This window comes from Emys orbicularis, chromosome 8 (genome assembly GCF_028017835.1).
Source record: "Emys orbicularis isolate rEmyOrb1 chromosome 8, rEmyOrb1.hap1, whole genome shotgun sequence".
Lineage (NCBI taxonomy): Eukaryota > Metazoa > Chordata > Testudines > Emydidae > Emys > Emys orbicularis.
The window spans coordinates 1,792,398-1,810,659 of NC_088690.1; the positions used below are offsets into that span (position 1 = coordinate 1,792,398).

At 50.4% G+C, this 18,262-nt stretch overlaps 1 protein-coding gene across 7 annotated transcripts in view; it reads left to right on the forward strand.

Moving 5' to 3' along the window:
- Positions 1–18,262, forward strand: part of ST3GAL3 (ST3 beta-galactoside alpha-2,3-sialyltransferase 3) — a 335,526-nt gene that overhangs the window by 293,978 nt on the left and 23,286 nt on the right. For 4 of the 7 annotated variants that reach the window (XM_065409115.1, XM_065409116.1, XM_065409117.1 and 1 more), the window contains one exon: positions 13,022–13,168. The exons of the other annotated variants lie outside the window; for them this stretch is intronic. In XM_065409115.1, coding sequence (XP_065265187.1) covers positions 13,022–13,168 — 147 coding nt within the window. The remainder of the gene's footprint in view (positions 1–13,021; positions 13,169–18,262) is intronic. 7 annotated transcript variants of the gene reach the window in all.

Genomic DNA, 18,262 nt, shown 5'->3' on the forward strand with positions numbered 1-18,262 from the left:
AGCATTGTGTCTTAATACACGAGATATTTCATTTGCTCTGAGAGGAACAGCGAGTATCCGGAAATGAGAATGCTGTGAACTGAAGTTTATGAGGTTTTGATAGGTTGTTTAACACACATCAGATTGGGAAACCAAGAGGGCTTAATTGGAACCTGATGTTTCACTTCATTGGGCATTTAGAAGAAAACTAGTTTATGAGGCTTTCTGAGAAGCAGGCTTTGTGGGTGACCTCTGTCGGATTGTGTAGCCGATAGTTCGCTCCATCGGCAGGGGAGCCAGGGGCAGGTAGGAGCTGGAACAGCATGATGCAGTGATTCCATCAGAGCTTGCCTGAAGGGAAGGGAGGAAGGTCCTGTGGGTGCAAATATGATGTTTAACGTAATGCAAACTCTTCCATCAGTGAGCTTCCAGGGCTGCCCCTGGTGCCCAGTCTGCCTGCACTCCAAAGGAACATGGCTGACTTTTGCAGCAGCCCGGAAGCTGAGCAGTTACAGAGGGGAGGGAGAGTAGGACCCTGTAGCTACAGGTTTAATATAGACCATGTCACTGAAGCATTGAAATGGGAGAAGGAAATGGGACCCTGTGGGTCTAGGTATTGTGACTCATTCTCCCAGACCGGGAGTGTTCCTGGAGGGAATTTGGCCCCTATAATGCAGGGATATCAATGAGCATAATCCAGATAGTTTCACCAGTGAGGCTGTGGGGAAAGAAAACCCTACAGCTGCATTACTGCAGCCTGTTCAGTCCAGAGCTGTGCTCTAGAAACACCTGCCCCTGGAACTGCGGTGAGCGTGCGAGGGCTCTGTGTTGTCAGGAGGGGACGCGGGGGCGGGCAAAGGAAAGCCCTGAGGAGCTATAATAAAGCTGTGTCACACTGCAGGGTCAGACTTTCCACTGGGGAGTCTGCTCGGGGGCGGATTGGCGCCCTGCACTGCTCATGCGTGTCAGGCAGGCCTCGCTCAGGAGGATCAGGGCTCAGAGACTCCTCGATAACCAAGGCCGACATGAAATCCGCATCAAGAGCAGTAATATTCCACTCATCTTTGTTTGCAATGCTTAAATCAACGTCCAGGCTCCTAGCGCACCACATATGGTAACAATATGCTGCCAATTACTGTTCGGGCTTTCGCAGTGAGGTTGAGGAGGGTAAGTAAATGGTTCAAGGCTGATCTCAAAGCGTTTTTTCCAGGATTTAATAAAGGGTGAATTCAGGGACTTCCTCTGCTTTGCTAATGTAATTGGGGCCAGATGGGCCCGGAGGATGGCAGCAGGTCCGAGGAAGAGGCGTGTTCAGGTTGCATGTGCAGCACGGGTGTCAGAAGGTTCCTTTAAAGCAGCATGGGGTTAGATTGGGACACAAGCTCACTGGGAGGGCAAGTCCAAGGCTGGACCAACCATGAACAACGGCCCCTCTTTGGGAGTGAGCAGACGTTCCTGAGGCTGTGACAGTCCATTTGTGGCAGGGATGGGGAGCACGGTTAGTCCAGACTCCTAAGAAATGAGCAAACCATTTCTGGTGCTATGTTGTCTCTGCTTTGTGGGACAAGTTGGAGGCAAGGTTGGTTGGGATCCCAGTGATGTCCAGGGGAAACTGCCTCTCTTCCAGCGCTGGGCACACAGAGGGGCAGGGGCTGGCTCTGGGGCCCCAGCAGGCTTGTACGCTTGCTGACCTGCTTCTCCTGTATGTAGCGTGTCAGTTGAGGGCCGGGCCAGGCCATCTCTTTCACCCTGCCAGGTGACACTGGGAGTTGAAAATCCCAAATTGGTCAGAGTTGAGGATGTGTCATTATGTATTAGGCTACTGATAGGGAAGGGATGGGAGCTGCCTCACTTGGGACACATACAACTAGACTAGGCAAAATGCTAAAATGTACAGTGAACAGTTGGGCTGCGGGGGGAGAGATTGGAGTCTTTGACAATCCTTCTCAGGCCCCAGAAGCCCCCTGTGAGCTCCATGCAGCCCAGGTTCTGCAGACTTCAGCAGGGCATGGCTGGCCGGGAGGAGGAGGAGGACAGGCACTTTATGGAGCTTCATCCCCCAAGCACCTGTAGGAAAACATCCAGGGGAATGAAAATTGACCCTGGTAGCATTAACTCCTGCAGGTTTCACCCATCATCTCAACTGCCCAGAGGGAGGTTGTGTGGCCCAAGGGCAGATGGGGGCAGAAGAGTTCTGACCTTTGCGGTTATTCTGCCCTAGAAGGATTAGGTGTTTTTGAAATGGTGTAATGTACCCACACAGGAATATTCTGCTTTCTTGGAGGACATGCCATTGGGAGCCAGGCTGCTGAAACCATGGAAGCAGGCGTAGCAGCGTCCCTATCAGGCCAGAAACCTGGCGAATAAGGCGATTTGCTCTTGGGATGGCGTGTGAGCATCCTAGTGCTCCCTGGGGAGAGCTAGGCATCACTGATGCAGCGATCGCACGAGTCCCCCAATGGCTGTTGCCGGGGTACCATGTGTGCGCTATGCGGAAAGGGGGGCCATGTCAGCGCCAGGACACTTTGTCCATCAAGATGGATCCAGAGCAATTTAATTGGTGTCCCTGTTGGCTGCACTGACTGATTGGAATCCGGGATCACGGCGTGTGGTGCCCAGAAGGGCATTTCAAATGTCACACTTGTAAATGAACAGGGCCAGAAGTGCTCATGCTGCCGTGTGGCATTTGTTTCTCTCCGTGCTGGTACAGATTGTCTGTGGCACAATGAGCTGTGAAAATGGGACTCTGCAGCCCAGAGTTTCCTTCTAATCCTTTGTTTTGTCCTGTTATGGAAACAGCTGAGATTTTCAGAACCTTTGTTAGGGAGATAACAATGTCTCCCAAGGCATCACGCACTGGCCAGGCCTGGCTTGGCCAGGAGGAGCTGTGAGCAGGAATGTTATCAGCATGTGTCAGGCACCCAGCCATGGATCACCGCCTCGGCAGAGTGCTGACAGCCCTGCTGCACTTACGGGATTAACCTTTGGCGCTGCAAAGTTAGTGCTTCATTTCCCAAAGCTCCTCTTTGCTGGGATGAAGCCGTGTCCATGATGGGCAGGCGACCCGTCCCTCGGTGCCGGTGGTAAAACCCCTGCTTGGTGAGTAGACGGGGAAGCAGTGCCCCTGAGGTGCCTATGGTAACCTTGGGTGGGGGGGAGGGCAAGCAGCCCCTCAGGGCACCAGTCATCTGAGTCGTGACCCTTGCAGGACAAGGGTCCCATCACACCATCATTAAGCTCTATTTCCTTAGCAGGAGCTGTGGCCTCGTCACTGCATGAGGGCTGTGTATTGCAATCCTTGGGTTCCTGCCACTGTGTGTGGGGGGGGGGAGGGGAGGGGTGCACAAGCAGTGTAAGGAATGGAGGGAGCTGATGGGTCTGCCATCCCCATTATTCCAGTCTCAGCTGTGCTTCCTTTTCCTGCACCGTATGCCATCCTAGGAGGCAGATCGAGAACCAGGGAAAGGGGCCACTCAGCTGCATTTCCAGTTAGTTACAGCAATGGTTCGAGTTAAACACAAGCTTTGAGTCTGCAAGAGAGTGAATGTACTTCTCTTCAGTCTCTGCTGGACTGTTAAATCCATCAGCACTGCCAGGCAAGCTACTGAGTGTCAAAAGAGATCCCCTCTTCCTGATCCCCATGCTGCCCTCTGCAGTGCCAATCATCTGCCCAGGAACCCTCCTAGACAACAGAGTTGGGAGTAGGGTGGCAAGGTGCCCAGTTTTCAACCAGAAAGTCCGGTTGAAATGGGAACTGACAGTGTCCAGTCAGATCTACTGACCGGACACCCAAAGTCCAGTTACTGTGGGCATGGAGGCACCAGGTCATTACCCGTGCCAGCCCCTACTCAGCCAGCGCTGCCTCCTACCTGCATCGGGCAGCTGCAGCTCCCAACCCAGCTCTGCAGGTGAGTTCCTCCCGACCCGGGGAGAGGGGAAAAGCAGCTGGGGACAGGGGTGGGGGAAAGAGAAGCGACCGGGGGCGGGGCCTCAGGGGAAGGGGCGGGGCCTTGGGTGGAAAAGGCAGGACCTCGGGAGAAGAGGCGGGGCAGAGGCAGGCCCTCGCAGGGAAGAGAGGGTGGGGTGGAGGGGTTCTGGCACTCCTGCTTGAGTGTCCAGTTTTTAAAGATTACAAAGTTGGCAACTCTAGTTGGGAGAGCTCATTACACGCCAGCTCAACAGTGATCAGAGTCCTGAGATTGAAGCATAAATCATTCAGGAAAGAGAGGGAGGGGCTCTCCATCTTCCATTAAATAGCAAAACTAAAATCTACTGGGGCATCACATTTCCTCTGTTGGTCAGTCACTACCTTGTCCCTTCTCTCCACCATCAAATCGCTGACAGGTTCAGGAGAATCCCCCATTTACAGAAAGAGATGAGATGGGAGGCTGGGGCAGGGACGGGGGCAAGGAAAGCAAAGAGGCACTTTTGGTTGTCTCTGATTCAGGTTCTGTCCGCATGGAGTCAGCTTCAGCCTTGGATTTTGAGCTCCTCCGGCAGGGACCACGTCTGTCTGTGTGTTCTGTAGGATGCTGAGCACTTTCTCGGTACTTAATAAGTGACTAACTTTCTATTTAAAATGGTGCGTTTTCAAATTCTGGACCTTTTGTGTCATAAGAGCTACTCGTCAGCAACACTTCAGTTCAGGAGAGCTGACCACCTGGCACCGTCTGACCACCTGAACTACGGGACGTTTAATTCTTGTAGTGACCATTTACCACGGGAACATCTAAAACAGCTCAGCGCCGTAATAAAGGAGGGTCAGCTCTTGGCAAATATTTCACAGCAGTCTTCACTTGATGCGGCAGACACTGCATCCAGGTCCGTTTCCACTGCAGTAGTGATGAGGCAAGCTTCCTGGTGTCCGTTGTCTGGGTTTCTGCGAGAGCTACAATCAGTGGTGGAAGATTTACTTTTCGATGGCCAGAAGCTTTTTCCAGATTCCACGGACAACTCACTTCATACCTTAAAGGACTCCAGAGTGACACGTGGGTCTTTAGGGATATACACAGCTGCAAATAAAAGAAAGTTTAGCAGGTCTCCGTTGGCACAAAGATCCTGCCCTGCTCAATTTTCCGCCTTCCGTGGGCCACCAGAACCACTGGCTGAAGAGGTCAAGGTTTCAAAAAGAAGCCTTGCACCTACCTCGACTGCTTCAGCCCAGCCATCCACATTGTCCAGACTAGACCATCAGACAAACAGGTGTTGGGGGCCATTACTTCTGTTCATTCTCTCCATTTACCTCCATCCCACTCTTCCAGCCTCTTCAGGGACCTGTCTCATGATCAATTGCCATTGTCCAGACTAGACCATCAGACAAACAGGTGTTGGGGGCCATTACTTCTGTTCATTCTCTCCATTTACCTCCATCCCACCCTTCCAACCTCTTCAGGAACCTGTCTCATGATCAATTGCCATTGTCCAGACTAGACCATCAGACAAACAGGTGTTGGGGGCCATTACTTCTGTTCATTCTCTCCATTTACCTCCATCCCACCCTTCCAACCTCTTCAGGAACCTGTCTCATGATCAATTGCCATTGTCCAGACTAGACCATCAGACAAACAGGTGTTGGGGGCCATTACTTCTGTTCATTCTCTCCATTTACCTCAATCCCACCCTTCCAACCTCTTCAGGGACCTGTCTCATGATCAATTGCTGACACAGGAAATCTCATGGCTCCTTAGTCTAGGAGCCATAGACCCAGTCCCACTTCAACACGGGAAAAGGGCCCTATTCAAGATATTTTCTGATACCCAAGAAAAACAGGAGTTGGAGGCTGATATTAGATCTCAGACAATTGAACAAGCATGTCCGACATCTGAAATTCAGGCTGGTGTCCCTAGCAGCCATAATTCCCTCCCTGGAACTAGGGGGCTGGTTTGCGACCCTTGACCTCAAAGATGCATACTTCCACATAGCAATTCATCCTTCTCAGTAAAGATCTCTTTGTTTCATGTTCAATCACAATCATTACCAGTGCCAGATTCAACCTTCTGCCTGTCATCCTCCCCAAGGGTGTTCTCCAAAATCAAGGCAGTCTTTCCCTACCTTGACAACTGGCTCCACCAGGATCGGTCATGTCAGGAGGGATGGTCGGCAGTTCAAACAACAACTTAATTATTCCAAAGTCTAGGCCTGCAGATAAATCTCGAGAAATCAATCTTGATCCCTATACAACGAATTCTCTTTATGGGGCATCTTTGGATTTGATCATGGCCAGAGCTTATCCCCCTCTCGACAGGTTCCTTACGCTAAAGAAGAGTGCAGCTCAGCCCTCACGTTTCAACAAGGGCATGTCTGCAACTGCTGGGGCACATGGCAACTTGTGTTTTTGTGACGCATAACGCCAGGTTGTATCTTCAATGTCTCCAGAGGTGGTTTAGGACAGTTTTTGTACCCAGCAAACAGTCTGAACAAGCAGGTATCAGTACTCAGCCGGGTCCCACAGTCGCTCACCTGGTGGATGAATCCTTCCAAGGTTTCCTGTTCAACCAGAATCCCCCTACGGTCATGTTAACATCGGACACTTCCCCCTGGGGATGGGAAGCACACTTGGGTCCTCACGCAGACCAAGGCGAATGGTCACAACAGGAACAGTGCTTGCACATCAATCTGTTGGAATTAAGAGCAATCAGAAATGCTCGCCTGCACTTTCTTCCCCTACTCAAAAACAAGCCCATCAAGATCATGACAAACAAACAGCATGCATGTATTATATCAATTGTCAGGCAGGGTGCAGTCCCCTTCACACTGCACCAAGCGACAAAGCTTTGGCACTGGTGCATAGCTAATCATCTCGGCTTCTGACCTCCCCGCTACACAAAACACTATGGTGGATGACCTCAGCCAACATTTCTCCCTAAATTACAAGTGGAAGTTGGATTCTTCAGTTCTCAACAAAATATTCCTAGCCTGGAATTCCCAGACATCGACCTCTTTGCCACAGCAGCCAACACAAAGTGCAGGAAATTCTGTTCCAGAAGGCGACAAAATCCCCAATCTCTAGGAGATGCTTTTCTCATTACGTGACCAAAAGATCTTTTTTATGCATATCCTCCAACTCCATTGCTTTTAAAGATCAAACAGGACCACGCCCAAGTCATTCTGATTGCACCAGCTTGGCCAAGGCAAGTTTGGTTTCCTTACCTCATCAAACTCACCTCTCACCCTCCATGGCGGCTCCTGAGCATACCTCGGCTAGTATCTCGGTGTGGGTCAGATGCTTCACCCCAGTCTGGACATTCTGTAACTGCAAGCTTGGTTCCTCAGTGGTTCTTGGGACTAGAGATTGCCCATTCATGGGAAGTACAAAAGGTACTTTTAAATAGCAGAAAGGAAACTACGAGGCATACGTACCATCAGAAATGGAGAAGATAACTTTGGTGTAATGGGTGCCATCTTTCTCCTGTCCACTCATTCCTTTCCTCAATCTTGGATTACCTGTTGGAATTGAAAAAGGCAGGCCTTCCTATGAGTTCCATGAAGGTTCATTTAGCTGCAATAACAGCTTTCTATGTGCCAGTAGAAGGTTTCTCAGTATTCACTTGTCCAAGCACAGCGAGATTCCTAAAAGGATTTATCAAACTTTTTCCATACGTTAGAGCCCCTACACCACTTTGGGATCTCAGCCTTGTTCTTAACTGCCTTATGAAACAGCCCTTTGAGCCACTAGCTAGGTGCTCACTGCTACATCTGTCTATGAAGATGGTGTTTGTGGTGGCTATCACTTCTGCTTGAAGGTTTGTGGAGACAGGGGCTCTAATGGCAGACTGTCCTTTTACTTTGCTCTTCAACGAGAGGATATCTTTACAACCCCATCCAAAGTTTTTATCTAACGTGTCCCCTGAATTTCACATCAACCAAACTATTCACCTTCTGGGGGTTTTCCGAAGAAGCATCAGTCCATACAGGAGTCTGCCTTTCATATGCTAGATGTTAAGAGGGCATTAACCTTTTATTTGGACAGGACTAGGCCACTCAAGAAGACCCCCTTGACCCTTTGTTTCTATTGCAGACAGGTCTAAGGGAGCACCTGTCTCCACGCAGAGGTTTTTTCTGAGTGGGTCTCTGGATGTGTTATTGCTTGTTATGGTTTCGCTGAGGTTTCACCTTCCCTAAGAGTGCCTGCACTCTTCTAGATCACACTCTACATCTGTAGCCCTACTCAAAGACGTTCCAGTTGCTGAAATCTGCAGGGCTGCAGCGTGGTCCTCAGTGCGCACATTTTCCAACCTCTGTGCCCAGTTCATGCTGCAGGATCAGATGTGGCAGCAAGCAACACAGTTGTTTCTTCGGTGACGGACTCTACTCTGAAACTCCCACCTCCTTAAAGTGTTACTGCTAGGGAATCACCTAAAGTGGAGCACCTACAGGGGTGCTGCTCAGAGAAGAAGGAGAGATTACACACCTTCTGCAGTAACTGCATCCCTCTGTGGGTGCTCCACTTACCCTTCTGCTTCGGAGCTGCCTCTGTGGGCTTTGCTGTAGAGAAGGAACTGCGGGTGGTTTGCCCACACAGCCCTAGATAGCCGCAGTACAGGGCCCAAGGATGTGTAGGGTGCATGCATGGGCCAAACAGGTACTGCTACCAGAACTCTTCGACCAAAGGCACTGGGGCACATGTGCACCTAAAGTGGAGGTGGAGGGACCCACACCTCAGAGAACTCGCGTGGAGCACCTACGGGGACCCACACCTCAGAGAACTCGCATGGAGCCCCCACGGGGGGAGGAGGGTGACACACACCTCGGAGAAACCTCTCCTTTTTCCCAAAGAAATAAGGCGACATTAAGTTACTGTATCAGTTGATACAGTTAATGTTATTATTCCGTTGTAGTTATGCTGCTTTTCAGAAATGTATTTTAACAACACTTGTCCTTTTATTTAAAGCCAAAGATAATGGAAATATTTGGAAAATTTAGTATTTCTTTAACTGAACTAGGTAAAACCCCATAAATGACTGGAACTCATTTAACGTAAGAAGAGTGTCAAATATTTCGCAAAACAGATTTACAGCAGTCATTTCCTTCCAGCCCAAAAGGCAGTGACACGGGAATGACCCTGGTAAGGCATTAAAAGCAACAAGAGATTTCACATGCAGCAGTTAAAGTTCAGTGAAAGTTTCACTTGGGTCCTGTTGCTTTTAAACAGCACAGGCTCTGTGGACCCAGGCTGGTGGGGCATATGGTACCTCCCCATTTAAACTTGCAGGCTGGGGATGGAGAGTGAAGGGAACTGTGCAGTGTACAGGGGTGGAGTTCTCTCGTAGGGGGCAAGGGACAGGAGCACAGCCTCCAAACCCCACAGACAGCAGGGTTCACAGGGGATGGAAACTCCAGTCCCTTAGAGGAACACCCTGTCCTCCTCTTCCTGTAGCGTAGGACAGTGTGGAAGGAACAGGCATCTTCTAAGGACATGCTTCCCTGGTCCCAGTGAACCCCCAGAGCTGCAGTGCCTCCACTGAGCAGAGCCGAGAGGTGCTTCCACTGGGTCATCGATCTTGGGAGTAGGGGGGAGGGACATGCTGCTATATTGGCTCCTCTGTACTTTGGGCCGGGGATCCTGGGGCCTTCACTGTGGAGCTGAGAGCTCACTTCATTGTTTAATGGAGGGAAGAAAATCAGAGACCCAGGCATTGTCTGGGGGCGGCCAGAAGAGCTCAGTAAGTCTCCTGGTGGCTCTCCTGTAGGCGGCGGGTTTCACGCTTTGAGATTGGGATACTGTAGCTCAGCAGCAGTGGTGTAAACACATCATGGCTGCATATTTCTCTTGGCTAGCGGAGAGCCACAGGCGTGGGGGACTGAGAACATGGATTTAGTTGTTGTTCAGTTTAACTATGATGTTGCAAGGGAACTCTATGGGCATTGCTGCTTAGTTCATGTAAAAGCTGCTGCCAAGAGTCAAGTCTTCTAATTGTATGTAAGTTTAGGGGCATACACAATTAGTTTTCTAAGGGCCGTGGGTCAGTTCTTAGTGTAATGGGACTAGACAGCTGTTGCTGGTGTAATGTTAGAAATCAAGAAATCTTTGGGGGTTGTTTGTTGGGGTTTAAAGAGGAGCAGCCAAAGACGTGCTCAGAAATCCTCATGATAGGGACAATACAGGAATTGTACCAGTTACACCCAAATAGGTCCTTTGCTCAAATTTCTGTGACCAGGAGAAAATTCACCTTTTATTACTAGAATCTGTGTATTAACAAGCTGTATGCAAACAGAATCAGGATTGTGTTTAAAAAACGTCAAATTGTGACCGTTTGGAAATTCCCAGTGAAGACTGGGTGTGACGATCAATTCTCATACTAGAACGTTTGCTCTTATGTGTTTACTTGGCCAGTAAAAATCGCTGCAGGTAAAGGCCCCAGTTCTCCCATCAGCTACCCCATCAGAGTGGGGCCCCGGTAAGTGCGGGCAGAGTCAGGCCATCAGACTCTTCTGCAGCTTTGTGTTCTCATGAACATAACGGTTTGCATGCTGCTGCAACACAACGTGTGTGTGTGACACTGCAATGAACGGAACTACAGTGTCGCTAATGGACAGGGCTTTAGGGGAAGTACCTAGAACTGTAGGGCTGGAAGGGACCTCGAGAACTCATCAAGTCCAGTCCCCTGGGCTGAGGCAGGACCCTAGACCATCCCTGACAGGCGTTTGTCCAACCTGTTCTTAGAACCCTCCAATCATGAGGATTGCACAACGTCCCTTGGAAGCCTGTCCCAGAGCTTAGTTACCCTTAGCGTTAGAAAGTTTTTCCTAATCCTAACCCGAATCTCCCTTGCTGCAGATGAAGCTGATGACTGCTTGTCCTACCTTCAGTGGAGGTGGAGAACAATTGGTCACTGTCCTCTTTATAACAACCCTTAACCTATTTGAAGATTACCATTAGGTCCCCCTCTGGCTTCTTTTCCCATGACTAACCAGGCCCAGGTTTTTAACCTTTCTCCATAGGTCAGGGTTGCTAAACCTTTTGCCCTCTTCGTTGCTCTGCTCTGGACTCTCTCCAGTTTGTCCACATCTTTCCTAAAGCATGGCACTCAGTGCTCCAGCCGAGGCCTCACCAGTGCCGAGTAGAGCGGGACAGTTACCTCCCGTGTCTGGATGCTTTGCTAAGGAGCTTGGAAAAAATACGTCCAGGTTCCCTGTTCGTTTCAAGTGGACACCCTTCTAATTGCATTAGGCAAGTTTGAGTTTAATAAATGTCATTATTTTAGTCACCTGTAGTTTTTGCCCTTTCACAGGTACCTCCAATACACTACAACACCCCATAAACTGCTGGGCGCTCCATCCTGCTCGAGCCAAGGAGCTGTGCTCGAAGCTGCTGCTCCCTCAGGAGCAGGTCGGGTGGAGGTCTTTGTGTAGCAAGTGCTGATCACATTGACTAGTTCTTTGCCAGGACAGTGGTGGGGGCTCTAGAGATGCCAAAGAGAGGACCGAATAAATCAATCTCTCACTGTCTCTTGAGCTCAAGAAGAGCTGGGCTCCAGAGTGATAGGCAGTGCTGCTTGGGTTCACCTGCTTGCTGAGACGTTCAGGAGCTCTGTCAAGCAGTGACTTTACTCACCTGGCATGAGGACATCACTCAAGCCTGTCTAAACACGGCAGTTGCACTGTTTTAACTAAACTGGAGTAGTTAAAGCAATACGACACACAGGGGAAGTCAGGTTGCCAACTTTGCAATATTTAAAAACCAGACACTCCAGCAGGAGTGCGGGAATCTCCCCTGCCCCGCCTCTTCCCCCTGAGGCCCCACCCCTGCCCTACCCCTACCCCGCCTTGTCTGAGACCATGCCCCTTGCTCATTCTTCTTCCCTCTTTCCCCCATCTGCTCTTCCCCTCTTTCCTACCACCCCGCGCAGGTCAGGAGGGACTCGCCTGTGGAGCCAGGGCAGGGAGCTGCAGCCACCCAACGCAGATAGGAGACGGCCCAGGCTGAGTAGGGGCTGGCGCAAGTGATGACCCAGCGCCTCCCCCACCTGCAGTAAGCGGACCTTGGGAGTGACCGGACGCTGTCAGGTCCCCTTTTCGACCTGGCCATCCTATGGGGGCGTACAGCGTATTCGCCTGCCCCTTTCTTTGTGGTTTCAGTCTTTGGGTGGGTGCATTTAGGAGAGAAATGGAAAGACAAAGGAAGGGAGGAGGGTAATGAGAAGAGGGTTTTGGGGCAAACTGATCAGCCCACGGGGGAGACTGTTCGGAGTGAAAATGCAGCAAACACTCCGACACCCTCTGTGTTCTCGTTCCCTGCTTGGACTGTTCTGCAGCTGCTCTACTGGCTTCAATCTCTGGCTGGCTCCTCCCTGCAGTTTCTTTCTCTAAGGCCACATGGCTGGGGAGTGCTGCCTGGGTCCTAGTGCCCCCTAATGGGGGTTTCCCCCAACCCAGAACTGTGCTGGGGAGGAAGGGGTACTCCTGGCTGGCAGTGCAGCGGTACCTGTTAAACTGCTTTGAGAGCTGCTGCAGTTGCGACTCCGCAGAATCCCGTGCGTTACGTTCCCCGTTCAGCATCAGTACTAACTGAGAACCTCTCCTGGATTTAGAACAGCAGCTCCGTGCCTATGGCTATTTTAATCTCTGAAAACAAATTTACCCACTTCCAGCAAAGAATTGACCTATTTCGTGCTTCCTCTCCCAGCAGTACTCACTGTCCTAGCCCCAAGGTCCAACGGCTGGAGAAGGGGAGGTTTAACCTCGTGCGTGAATTGCTCTGCCTTGCTATATTCCTGCAGGAAAGGCCGAGCATGGTCCCTTGAACAGGAGCCTCTGCTTGTGGGCTGGGGGTTTCAGATGGCGCTGGCTAGAGGGGCAGGAAGCAGCTACCTGGCAAGCCGGATGTATTCTTGTTGTTCGTATTGCTGTAGTTTTCTCTACCGATCCAGAGGCTGTTGGCTCAGAGTTAGCACTTGGCAGCTGAGGCGCAGAGGTGGCTGAATGCCCTACCTCTGAGCAGCCCTGCAGAGGCAATCTCTGTCTCAGAGCCATTCGCTGGACATCAGGGTTCGTGCTAAGGATGACAACTCACAATGTATCTTCCTTCTTTTCCCCACCTCAGAACATCCCCACCTTGGGAAGTGTCGCCGTCACCATGGCACTGCACAACTGTGATGAGGTCGCAGTAGCTGGATTTGGCTATGACATGAATTCACCAAATGCACCACTACATTACTACGAGAGCATCAAGATGTCTGCCATAAAGGAGGTAAGGCGCCCGGGGGCTAGCTGAGCTGCCTGAGTCCAGGACTGTGAAATGGGTGATAATGGATATTGCTTTTCCTGTGGAGGAGCATGAGGCAAGGGTGTCTGGGCTCCAAGCCACTGCCAAGCACACGACGGCCAGGATGTTTACCCTTACACTTCCAGGGACACGCTCAAGCAGAATGGATGTTACGAACGGTTACAGTCTGCTTGGGAAAGTCCTCTGCATACACGTGTGTGTGATCGCTTCCCCTTCTCAGAGCTAGCGCCGGAGGCCAAAGTGAAGGATGGAAAAGTTACAGATAAATGTAAACTAGAATGGACTAAATCCTGCACTGGTGCTGGGGAGATGGTGCTGGTTGGGTTTTTCCATGTATTTTATTACTCTAACCAATATACTTTTTTGTCATATGATCCTCTCCTCTCCACTCCTGCTGAGAAATGTGGAGGAGAGGACTTTGCCGATGCATGTTGTCTTCCCGCTGGCTGTGAAGCTGCAAACTAATGTATACACACGTCCTTCCACCTCTACAGAAGTATTTGACGAGGCCAGATCTACACTAGAAACTTTTACTGGAACAGTAATCTTGGGCAGGGGTGTGACTTTTGCAACATTTCTATACTGATAAAATCCTTGGTGTAGACATAGTTATACTGGCATAAAAATGGTGTTGCTGGTATAGCTTATTTCAGTCGGGGAACTGGTGTAAATTACACTGGTGAAAGCGCCTTTTTGCCAGTTTGAGCTGAGTCTACACAGGAAGGGTTTGCTGATCTAGCTAAACTTTTCTAGTGTAGACCTGGCCTCAGTCTTTTTAAAGGTGCCTCCTGTGGTTTGCCAGTTCTCAGGGGCATCGTGAGGGGACGGGGCCTGGCAAAGGGAAGGATGGCTCAGTGCTTAGGGGTGCTAAGCTGGGACTTGGGAGAGCTGGGTTCAGTTCCTAGCTCCTGATACAGATGTTCATGTATGAAGACACCTTGGATAAGTCACTCAGTCCCTCTGTGCCTCAGTTTCCCTATGTAGCAACTGAAGAAGGGAGCTTCCTTTCCTGACAGGGGCGTTGTGAAGAGAAATATCTTGGGGTCCAAGATACTCTGGTGATGGGAGGCCAGCTAGGTAACCTGCAACAGGTAAATAGTGGGCTGTGGCAACTCTCCTTCTTGTTCAACCTCTGAGCCCATCCACTGGCAGGGCTTCTGTTGCCACATGTGGAAATGACCCTCAGATCTATCCCACACCTGTGGCCATGAGCAGTGTTCCCCTTGATGCTCTTTCCTACATCTCTTCCAGGTTGTCCAGCCATCATAGCTAAACCAGAGCTCCCACTGTTCTGAGCTCCTCGCCCCACGCCACGGGCTCCCCATCCTCTCTACATCCATTCCAAACTCCTGGTCCTCACTTCCAGGGCTCCTCCCTGCCAGCCACACTCCTCTTCCAGTTCTGCATTCTGTCTGCTTCCCCCAGCACAACCTCCTGCCCTGTCCATGCTGCCCGGGAGTCCTCCCTGATGCTGCATGCCATACAGCCCCCCTCTCCTCTGTCAGATTCTCCACCGTCCCACTGATTCCCCTACATGATCACATACACGAAGAGCTGCCTGGGAACGGGCACGCTGGGACTGTCCCACCCAGGCAGCCCCAGAACTCTGCTCTGTACATTCCTGCCTCGGGCCGAGCCCCATGCTTTTCTCTCCCCACAGTGCCTTGCCACGATCACTTCACAGAAGAAACTCTTCAGGGCAGGGCCCGTGTTCTTACTTGAGCTGTAAAGTGCCCAGCATAGCTCGGACCCTACATCCATCTGCGATCGAATGTCACAGCCAGCCCACAGCAGTGTGCAGCTGGTGCGCAGCCACCGGGGTCCTCAGCTGTTCCTCACACACAAGGGTTGTTTCCTGGCCACGGCCAGTTAGCTCACCTCAGAGCGCTGCAGCAGAATCACTGCTGAGACCCGCCTCTGTCAGGCGAGCGCGCGCACAGCTGCATTCACACAGGGCAGCTGCGCCGGAGAACGGGGACGCTGCATGCCAGGCCTCAGCAAGCTGCCTCCATACAAAGTGACCATTGCTCTGGTACAAAAAGGCCGGGGAGAGATGCTCACCTCTCTGCTCTTGCATGTTCTCCATCGCTGCTGTTACAGGTGTGTAGGGGACTCCCACTGGCGAAGTCCTGGTGAGTCACAGAACGTGTGGGTAAAGCAGAGCTCTCTCTCCAGGGAGGTGGCAGGAAGTTGCACTCTGTAGAATGGAATGAGCCCAGGGCTTTGCTGTGTCACCATTAGCATAGTCTGTGATGCAACTGCACTAATGTGGAGAGTCATCTCCAGCACCTGTCATGAAAACATCGTCTTCTGCTGTAGGGACATGTTTGTAACAACTGCTAGCAAGGAAAGTTTTGTCGCTTTGTGCAGAATCTGATTAGCTGTTTTGTTCAGTTGCCCTTCCTGTCTCCCATTTAATGACCTCACTCTCTTGCTGTGTCCTGCCCTGGGCATGGGGAGAGCTCCCTGGAGAGCAGGCCCTGCACTGGGATAGTTAATCTCTCACCAACAGAAGCTAGCCCAATAAAAGCCCCTAGCCCTCGCCCACCTCCTCTCTCTGAGTTTGATTCTGGCAGCCTGGGAAAGAGGTGCACAGCTTCCAAGGCCAGAAGGAAGTGTGGTGATCATCTAGTCTGACCTCCTGTACAGCACAGGTCAGAGACCTGTCCCACAACCATTCCTAGGGCAGAGCTTTAGAAAAACATGCAGTCTTGATTTAAAAATTGCCAGTGAGTCACCATGACCTTGGTACATTGTTCCAGTGGTTAATTTCCCTCCCTGTTAAAAATGTACACCTTATTTCCAGTCTGAATTCATGTAGCTTTAACTTCCAGCCCTTGGGTTGTGTTTTACCATCCTCTGCTAGACTGGAGAGCCCATTGGCAAAATATTTGTTCCCCATGCAGGTACTTAAAGACTGTAGTCAAGTTACCCTTTAACCTTCTCTTAGTTTAGCTAAATAGACTGAGTTCCTTGAGTCTGTCATTGTAAGGCAGGTTTTCTAATCCTTTAATCATTCTCGTGGCTCTTCTCTGAATCCTCTCCAATTTACCAACATCCTCCCTGAATTGTGGGCACAGGATTCCAGCAGCAGTTGCACCAGTGCCAAACACAGAGGTAAAATATCGTCTTGTCTCCTATTTGAGATTCCCCTATTTATGGATCCCAGGATCACATTAGCTCTTTTGGCCAAGCATCGCACTGAGATCTCAGGTTCAGGTGATTATCCACCATGACCCCCAAATCGTTTTCAGAGTCCCTGCTTCCCAGGATGGAGTCCCCCACCCTGTAAGTATGGCCGACATTCTCTGTTCCTAGATGTGTACACTTATATATAAACCATATTAAAATGCATAGTTTCCTTGTGACCAGCTTACCAAACGATCCAGATCGCGCTGTTTCAGTGACTTGTCCTCTTCGTTATTTCCCACTCCCTCAATTTCTGTAAAAAGCGACAAGGAGTCCTGTGGCACCTTATAGACCAACAGATGTATGGGAGCATAAGCTTTCGTGGGTGAATACCCACTTCGTCAGATGCATGTAATGGAAATTTCCAGAGGCAGGTATAAATATGCAGGCAAGAATCAGTCTGGAGATAACGAGGTTAGTTCAATCAGGGAGGGTGAGGCCCTCTTCTAGCAGTTGAGGTGTGAACACCAAGGGAGGAGAAACTGCTCTTGTAGTTGGCTAGCCATTCACAGTCCTTGTTTAATCCTGATCTGATGGTGTCAAATTTGCAAATGAACTGAAGCTCAGCAGTTTCTCTTTGAAGTCTGGTTCTGAAGGTTTTTTGCTGCAGGATGGCTACCTTTACATCTGCTATTGTGTGGCCAGGGAGGTTGAAGTGTTCTCCTACAGGTTTTTGTATATTGCCATTCCTGATATCTGACTTGTGTCCATTTATCCTTTTACGTAGGGACTGTCCAGTTTGGCCGATGTACATAGCAGAGGGGCATTGCTGGCACACAGCTACCCCTCTGATACTCAATTTCTGTGTCATCTGCAAACTTTATCAGGGATGATTTTATGTTTTCTTCCAGGTCATTGATAAAAATATTAAATAGCAAAGGGCCAAGAACCAAGGGAGGGTTACATGGAGACCTATCAGTCAGCCAGCTTTTAATCCATTTCATGTGTGCCATGGTAATTTTATATCCTTCTAGGTTTTTAATCAAGATGTCGTGCAGTGCTAAGTCAAGCTCCTTGCAGAAGTCTGTAATATCAACACTCTTACCTTTATCAACCAAACTTGTAATCTCATAAAAAACATATCAAGTTGGTTTGACAGAATCTGTTTTCCATTAACCCATGTGTTTGGCATTAATTATAGTACCCTCTCTAATAGGTGGCCTATTAGGTAGCGCACCCAGTACTGTGTCTCAGAGAGAGGGCCTTTCAGTTCAGTTCATCACCCAAGGACGGGGTTAGCTTCACCTTGGGTTTGCAGTGTCCTTGCCCCCTTCTTATCAGAGGTGAGTGAGACTGGAATGTGGCTTGTGCCCCTCCTGCAGCGGGGGCAGTTGGAAGGGGAGCCGGGGCCCCTCCACTCCACCAGGTTCCGTTCCAGCTCCCTGGAGTGCCCTCAGAGTTACCCTTCCTGGGTCACTTCCTACCACCTACCCCTCCCCCCAGCTCCAAGTCCAATACAAGGTAACAAAAGAAAAGACAGCTAAACCTTCAGCCCTTCCCGGGCACAGTGTGCAGTCCTGTTTTCTTCAGCGCCCTTGTCCAGGAGCCCTCAGAGAGGTCTGTCTTCCTCCCCCTCCTCCCACTTCTGAACGGAGTTGCCCCCTTTTAAGCTTCCCCTCCAGCTGGAGCATGCTTTGCAGGCCTGGAGGGGCGGGGCTATCTTGGCCCCCATGTTATCCGTTAACCCCTTCAGGCCCAGTGTGGGTTTTGTACACCTCATCACACTCTCCTTTAATTCTTTACTAGCAGAATCCTGTATCAACTGCTCCATTCTCTTGCCCAGGATCAGTGTCAGACTGACAGGCCTATAATTACCCAGGTCATCCCATTTTTAAATATCAGCACAACATTAGCTTTCTTCCAGTCTTC